This window comes from Saccostrea echinata, unplaced genomic scaffold, assembly GCF_033153115.1.
Source record: "Saccostrea echinata isolate AGI-Se365-2 ecotype Australia unplaced genomic scaffold, CSIRO_AGI_Sech_v1 ptg000058l, whole genome shotgun sequence".
Classification (NCBI taxonomy): Eukaryota; Metazoa; Mollusca; class Bivalvia; order Ostreida; family Ostreidae; genus Saccostrea; species Saccostrea echinata.
In genome coordinates, this window is record NW_026889807.1 from 2,298,172 (window position 1) to 2,306,513 (window position 8,342).

Below are 8,342 nucleotides of genomic sequence, written 5' to 3' on the forward strand. Positions count from 1 at the left end.
TCATCATTTTTTACCAAAATGAATAACAGGGATTTATTAATAAGAAAGGGAGGGGGAAAAATATGAAATGACGGGATTTATTAATTGAAAATCCTAATCTTGTGACATATTACTGTGTAACAAGCACCTTGCTGTTTTTTTTCTTTGATTATTGTCAGTGTTTTTGTGCTGCCATTAATTATTTTTTTCTGTTTTTGGTTTTGTCTTTTAGTCACCTCCAGGGGAATGAGTAAGTCTTTGATGCTAAGAATAGCACAGCACGCCATCATCATCATGCTGTTTTAATGTCTGTTTTTTTGTTTACATCATCAGTGTATACCATACTTTTCATGTGTTGGGTATACTTTGTATATAAGTTTCTTTGTCATCATGCAGATGTCTTCAAAATGCTCAAAACTGAATTTAAAAAAAAGAAGGTTTTTTTTTTGCTAAGTGAAAAGAACACCTGTAAAAATGTTCTAAACTAGGATTTCTAGAATTCCCCCCCCCCCCCCCTCCAAGAACAGAAGCATATTCTTTCGTTATCCAGTTGGTTCAAATCCTGGTTGAGGAACAGTACTTGGTACAAAAAATAGCTCAGTTTAGTTGCAGTATAATTTTTCTCACCCTCGTTTGGGAAGAAAGTGTATAAAACATAAAAATTAGTTGTCTGTATTTTTTGTTGTACTATAGTGTGTAATTCATATGTATTTGTGTTAGATTAGAAGTCATTTCATTAGCAAGAAATTTTCATCACCAAAACAAAAGGTTTCATTCTGTGTACGTTTTTGTTTTTAATTTTACATGTTCATGTGTATCAATTTATCATTTTACAGAAGATATCAGTGATCTTTAAAGGACCAAAGCATATAAATTAAAGGGACTCCTGATACTGATATTGGAAAAGTTTAAACATTCTTTTATAAATTCTCAATAGTTTGGGTAAATTTCAAAGAATACATACCAGTACACCAATGCTTGCTATAATATTTTTTTTTTTACTATAATCAAGCAACAAACAGATAATGATAGCATCTAGCATATTGAAATAATTTGCACAAGCATGCTTTGGGATGTGCTTGGGTTTTTACATGAAAGCAACTAACCAATCAGCTAGAAAAAATAAGTTGCTTGCTTGTCTTGGGTAAGTTAAGTTACACCAGCAAGTTAAGTTTGACCAGTGCTTGTTAAACACACTGGTGTGATCAGCATCATTTTTTTGTTGTAAAGTAAACCTTAATTCATTCATATGACAGAGTTCAGAACCCGCAGCATTAAGGCCCATTGACCTGCAATACTTACCAAAAAAATTAAACAAAAATTTAAGATTTTTTTTAGTCCTGACATGGGGCCAAGTCAAATAAAATATTATTTCTAATTACAGTAAAACACACTTATAGCGAACACACTTATAATGAATTGATGCTTATAGCGAAGTAATTTTTATCCCCATGACTTTAAAATATATTCTTAACTTATTTGATATAATGAATTACCCTTTCAACAAACCCTGGCACTTCGTTATGAGTGTGTTTTACTTCATATCCTCAAAAGATACTTAAAAGTCAGTACAGTATTTGCTATATATGTTTTGAAAACTTGGCCAGGGGCTGTTATAATGGGGATCTTCAGTGGTTCACAAACACATCCTAGTTTTTTGTTTGTAAACAGATTTTTGTTTTGTTTTTTCATTGTTAAATTGTTAGGGTTGACTTGTTGCTTAATTATATCTGTATAGGAAATTAATATTAGTATGTAGTTTTTATTTTCATTTGCAAAATCTTATTTTGTTTGAACATGCTTGTATATTTACAAGGGGTTACCATAGAAAAGATATGTTTCATTATTTTTTTAAGGATAGAAGTATATTTAAAAGCATGAAGAATAAACAAAAAAGATTCTACTTGGAAAGATTCATGGCCTTATAATTATTTTACAGGTATAGAGCTTGTATTTAATGCGATGCCGGCAGCCTTCGCTGAGTTGGAGGTTCCACCCGTTTACGCCATGCTCTTTTTCCTATCACTCTTCATTTGCGGGTTTATGTTTTTGGTATGTACTTTTATGTTATGTGTAATTGAATGTTTTCCTATATAATTAAATTTTGCACCAGGAAGAGCAACTATTGCTTGGCTAGCATAATTATTAGTGCTGTTTACATACATGTACATGTATACCATGTGAAATGTAAACTGTAGTGACTTATTTTAATTTTTTTTTTTTACCTGCATTTAAAACAAAGACTAAATAATTGACTTTTAGTTTTACTGTAAAGGCAGGGTATATACTTATACAGTTAGCCTTAATTACCAAAATCACAATATTGAAACACAATTCAAGTTGAAAATCAAATTTTTTTTTAATTTAGTTTGATATCATAATATATAGAATTAAACATCTTACAAAATTAGATCTTTGATGAGTTTGATGTGCACTTTATTTTTACAAAACAAAAATGGGAAGCTGGTCAATGCATGATCATATTTTCTTCAGGCTAATTCACCAAATAAAAATTACAACATAGTCATGCTAGTTGACATATATGTATTCAGATCACAATGGTAACAGAAAGGAAAATTAACCTTGATTATGATATTACATTTGTTTGTGTGTTAATGCACTCTTTATTTAATCTAGTGCATTGCAGTTTTGATGATTATTGACAACTTCATAAACAGTTTTGATGTCACAATTTCCATGCCTCTTTGATGGTAAATTAACTTGTGATATTTCATTTGTTTGTATGTTAATGCATTCTTTCCTTTACTTAGTGTGTTGCGATGTTGACGATCGTTGATAACATCGTAGACAGCTTGACGTCACGATTTGCACGGCTCTTTGACAGGAAGCACTGCTGTACCTTCGTAACGACATTCTTTCTCATGGTAGCCCTCATGTGTTTAGGACTTTTGATGACAACGAGGGTATGATTCTTCGAAAAATATCTGATTCTAATCAACTATGATTTGTGACAACTTTTATTCCCAGTTTGTCTATCCACGATTATTCATTTTCTTGACTGAGGAAAAATTCTACATAAATACACAATAAAATATAGTAAATATACATATATTTATTTACATAAAAGAGGACACTCTTAAAATTTAGATCAATTGTCCTCGTCAACTAATTAGCACAATCATTAACATGATAAATTAGCTCACTGGAGTTTTACCAATGACGTATTAGTTTTCATCACATATTAGCATGATTAGAGTGTACACAAATGTAAATTAGCTGACAAGAGGCAGCGAAAAAAGGGACTTAAGTGTAAAATAAATACTGAGAAAAATAAATTTAATATTTATTTTATTTAATTCATTTCTGCAGTGGTTGTAATCACAAATATAAGAAAGTAAAAATAAGTTGATATTTCTTGCTCATGAATAAGAGTTGGTTAAAAGGAAAAAGTGGGAAATTTTGCATGAATGCATTAATTTTATGAAACAGAATTGCGTTTTTTTAAAGAATTGTTTCTCTCATTTCAGGCTGGGTTTTTCTACATAATTTTGTTGGACCAATCCATCACACGACTGAGATTTATCACTGTATTCATATTGGCAGTATCTGTTATTATTGTTTATGGTGAGTTGTTTATGCTATTAAAGGGTAAATATTTCTCACTCATGTTTTAATTCCTTCTGAACATTTTAGATTTTTACAGGAAACATAGGTCATATGTATACTATTAGTTATCCAGGTTCAGTCAAGGGTGTACGGGGATTTACCCAGGTTTTATTCCATACACCTTGAAGCCAAAGGCCAAAGGGTGTATAGAATACAACCTGGGGTAAATCCCCGTACACCCTTGATTGGACCTGGATAACAAATTTATTTCCTATGTAACCAAATAAATTCTTTGTAAACCGAAGCTCTAATAAATTGTGTTTCAAACTATTGATAAGATTTACTACGTGCTACAATGCATTGTGATATCATGTTATTTCCTTGTGTGATAGAGAAACTATGCATTGTGACGTCACATTATTTACCCCCTGGCTCAAGCCGTGTGTACGGAAATGCTAACCAATGAAGTATCGTGTTATAAGCTGAATAGGAAATAATGTTTTATACCCTGTTTTGCATGTATTGTATAAAGTATGTTTTCAAAAGTCCTTTCTCAATTTCCTCTTTACAGTCTTTATTTTGGAAAGGGTATTCCTAAACAAAATCAAATAATGTTTTCCAAAGTTGTTAAAGTTTCAAAATTACATTGAAAGGATTGTGATTTTCTTTAGTATTTCAAAAGACTGACATTGAACTTTTAATGCAAATCTTGAATGGAGTGTCTTAGTTGTGGAAAATACACGTTTTCCAGAATCAACATTGATCTTCAGTTTTGTAATATATTTCAACATGTATGAGGGATATTTCTGTCCAGTAAAAATTATCTGAAGGGCTGATGAGGGGAGGGGAAAGGGCACCACTCATTTTTTTAGTCCACTCCAATAGAAAAATGAGCAGTGATACAGGTCTGTTATGAAGTGATTAATGTTACAATCTTTACCTTTTATTATATATGGGTAATTCTCCTTTTTCATGCTATGCTTGATTGATTGACTGTATGTTGTTTTAAGTCATATTCATAAAGTTTATGAAATTATATTTACCTAATTATTGACCAGCTATTTTCTGTGTAATTATCCTGTTCAGACTTATTGTATCGGAACCATTTGATTTATTTTACATAAACAAATCATCAAATGCATTTGTCTGTGACTTAGTTTGCCTCTGTGCAGTGTTGATCTCCCCTGACTTTCTTTGTTTGACTTTTTTTCAGTGAAGCACACATTCAGCATAGTAGAGAGAATCTTGATCAGTATATGGTGTATCTTGGCTGCCACAGCCACAGCGGTAAGCATTGCAAAAATTAAAAAGTGATGATGCTTGATGTAACCCCCCACCCCCCTTCTTTTTAATCAACAGTGGCATTAGTGACTTGTCAAATAAATACTATCACTGAATTTCAAAGAAATTGTTCTGTTTTCTTTTTCATATAAGATGTTTCAAAGAATTTCTGAGAGACAAGGAGGAAAAAGTTTGAATATTATTTTGTGTGTCACAAATCAATTATAGAACCCTGACTGAAAAATCATAATTTATTTTGATAGGTGGGGAAAGATGAATTATCCATAGGCATATGAACCAATCTACATTTCTCTTGATGAACTTAAGTTTTCTTTCTTGACCTTCCTATCTACCTAATCTTTGTTGCACCTGGAGGCAGATAGGGCAAGGACTAGGGATTTTCATTCTTCTCTGTTCTTAGCCATCTTTTCTTGAACTTAAGTTTTATTTTTTTTTTATATGACAGGGATTTTGGTTGTACTCCTTCATTATGTACCTGGGGTCTCCACTGACGTATGCGGGTCATGAATATTCTAAGGTGTTTGATCTGGTCTCGTGGATCATCTCGGCTGTACCTTACATAGCCATTCCTGCAGCTGCCATGCACAGCTGTGGCTTGTACGAGGGAACCTGCAAAGAGGTAATGTTGTTTAGGGGAGGGGAAAAGGGAATGGAATCTTAAAAAAAACATTTGGATTTTTTACTTGATCATATTTTCAGTCTTTCTTTGGGAGAATAAGTGTCTGCTCATGAAATGTTTTGGGGGGTAAATGTTAACAATTTTCAATAATTATAAATTCATCTGAATTATCATATGATAAATCACGCAGGCATAATTTTCAGGCAAACTATTATAGAAGATAAAATAAAAATTTTACAAAGGAAAGCATTGTTTATCAGTTGGATAGTTATCTTTTTCCAGCAAAGTCAATCATCTATAAAGGATATCAATTTTATTGCATTCAATGCATTCAAATTCTTAAACCTAGATGTAGCAAGTTTAGAATTCAGATAGTATGATAATTGTGCAAAAGTGAATAAGTAATGTTTAGCAGAGTATTACTCCTAAAAGATGTCATTTTTTTCATTGTATTTACTTCTGAGGCTAAGTTCTTAAATGATGATGATAATTTTGTGAACATTTTTTTTTGTAAGGAATTTTTCAATTTTTTTAAAGTATTACATGTATTAATTTTCTAAGATAAGCATGTTATTTTGAACAGAGAATGCAGTACATGTTTTGTGGTAACCAGGAGGAACCACGCGACTACCAGGGTTACTACCCGGCCCCTGAGCCCAGTGCCCCACCTGCGTACTCCTACAACACCAACAGCTTTGGACGTAATGGCTCTATGTTGTATCCAATGAACGACATCCACAAAGATGTTTACGACCCTGAAATGGAACCGTTGGACACACGTCTACGCTCGAGTCGTATTTAGCAATGAATGGCTGGTGTGAATCTCAAAAGGATGAGGTGGATCTAGAAAACAAAGTGGAGTGATTCATAACCTTTCATGTAGTCAGACATGGACGCAGGGTTGTGGAGGTGTGGGTAGTGTAATGTTATTTTCATACCAAGGAGAAAGAGGAGGTGTATTTAAATAAATGCTAGATCTGCAGACAGTCTAAAGCCTTAAACAGGGGATCTCACCAGTGATTTATCATTTTATAGGGGAAGGGGATGAAATCAGAATGTATATATGGAACATTGTTATTAATTAACATACATTTTAGTGTGTGTTTCTTGTAATTACGTGTTGTATTGAATACTCTGAAAGATTTGTTCTTTTTTGTATTGAAATTGCATAATTAATGCAGGAAAAAAGAAAGTTTTGAATTTTTATAGCTGACCAAAAGATCATGTTTTCAATTTTTGAATGTATGAAATACATGCATAACACAGGACTGTATTTCCCCCAAAATTATGTGTTTTCTCTTTTAAAATAATGAAGTTCTGTATTGCATTTTGATGGAATCCATAATAAATCATTTTCATTTTGTTAAATTTTATCTGCATAATTATAATTTTTATCTTTAATATGGATAAAAAATTACTTCATTCCAGTAATACAAATCACACTTCTTTATAATGCATTTGTGTCAGTATGACAATATAATCTCATACAAGTTTGAAAATATGAATTGTTTTAGACTTGAATGAAATCAAAGTATTGTGAACTAGTCCAGTAGAATACAAACATTGTATATATATATACTCCCATCAATTTATGTTACAAGAATGTTATAAATACTCTTCTATTAAATTGAAATGTTTAATGTGGTATTGCTTTAATTTATAGTTGTTTAAGAATGAATATCCTAGTTAACTGTAAGTCAGAAATATGAATGCCACATTCATGTAGAGTTGGATTTATGTGTTACAATTTACCCATACTCCATAGAGTGTCAATTTTCTGGGACTGCTTTTGATTCCCTACAAGTAACGAATACAGTAAAACACGGCGACCACGCTTATAATGAATTACGCTTACATTGAAGTGATTTTCATTCCCTGTTGTGAACTGAATTTATATAAAGAGTTACGTTTATAATGAATCAAATTTGTTGGTCCCTTGCACTTCACTATAAGCCTGTTTTACTGTATGTAGTGTAGCATCACGTAATACTGAGGTGTCTGGAGCTTACAAAATGAGAAGTTTACATTGTGTATTATCTATAGAGAGGCGGCACAGCACGTTTAAGTGGAATATTTCTGTTATGTTATGAATACTAATATAAATCTAATTAAGTACACCATATGGGGTAAAATTTGACACAAAATTTAGAAAGAAATGTTATAAAAGAAACTTTCTCTTTTTAGAGTTTATTTTTTTTTTTTTACCCATAATTACATTTCTCCTAAGTAACACCATTTCATCATCCTTCTTTTTTTTTTTTTGCAATGTTGATAAAATGCATTATGAAGTAATTCAAAGATTATAGTGTATGTTTCAACCAAAGTCATTGCTAATTGAAATGGACAGTAGGCTTTGCTTTTGAAGTATTGAGGTTGTTAAAAAGAAAGTGATGTTTGAATTGTTTATAATCATAATAAAAAAGAATATACTGGTTATATACTGTAACTTTTTTTCATGTGGTATATTTCCTTTTTACAGATTTCTGTACATGTATTTGTATATTGTGTTGATAAGTAACTTACCATAAGGTAATTTTGAACTGTACTGTACATTTATCTTTTAATAGAAAGCAATTTCATTGTTTTGGGGGGGAGGGGGGGGGGTATCACCTAGCAAATGTTCCTAGCAAGCAAAATGACATCAGATGATATTATTAAGCAGACACAACCACAGTATATCTTAATTTGTTTGCTATTGTTAAGTGTATTTGTAAAATTCTTTTGGGCACACAGCTCTCATCCCCCATGTGTTCCTGTGGGCCTGATTTTTAATACATATGCTTTACCACATCATGCATTTTTATTAAAAGCAGCTGGATCAAAAGATGCATTGAAATGCAAAATTATTAAGCCATTTGGAGTATTACTATTTCTC

At 31.8% G+C, this 8,342-nt stretch overlaps 1 protein-coding gene across 4 annotated transcripts in view; it reads left to right on the forward strand.

The window, feature by feature from the left end:
• Positions 1-8,049, forward strand: part of LOC133174711 (sodium-dependent noradrenaline transporter-like) — a 35,591-nt gene extending 27,542 nt beyond the window's left edge. For 2 of the 4 annotated variants that reach the window (XM_061309792.1, XM_061309793.1), the window contains 7 exons: positions 212-229; positions 1,919-2,031; positions 2,751-2,903; positions 3,468-3,564; positions 4,760-4,833; positions 5,294-5,467; positions 6,051-8,048. In XM_061309792.1, the coding sequence (XP_061165776.1) occupies positions 212-229; positions 1,919-2,031; positions 2,751-2,903; positions 3,468-3,564; positions 4,760-4,833; positions 5,294-5,467; positions 6,051-6,269 (848 nt within the window). In that variant the 3' untranslated portion in view covers positions 6,270-8,048. Of the gene's footprint in view, positions 1-211; positions 230-1,918; positions 2,032-2,750; positions 2,904-3,467; positions 3,565-4,759; positions 4,834-5,293; positions 5,468-6,050 lie in introns of all 4 variants that reach the window. The other 2 variants (XM_061309795.1, XM_061309794.1) reach the window with 2 other exon arrangements.
• The last annotated feature ends 293 nt before the right edge of the window (positions 8,050-8,342 follow it).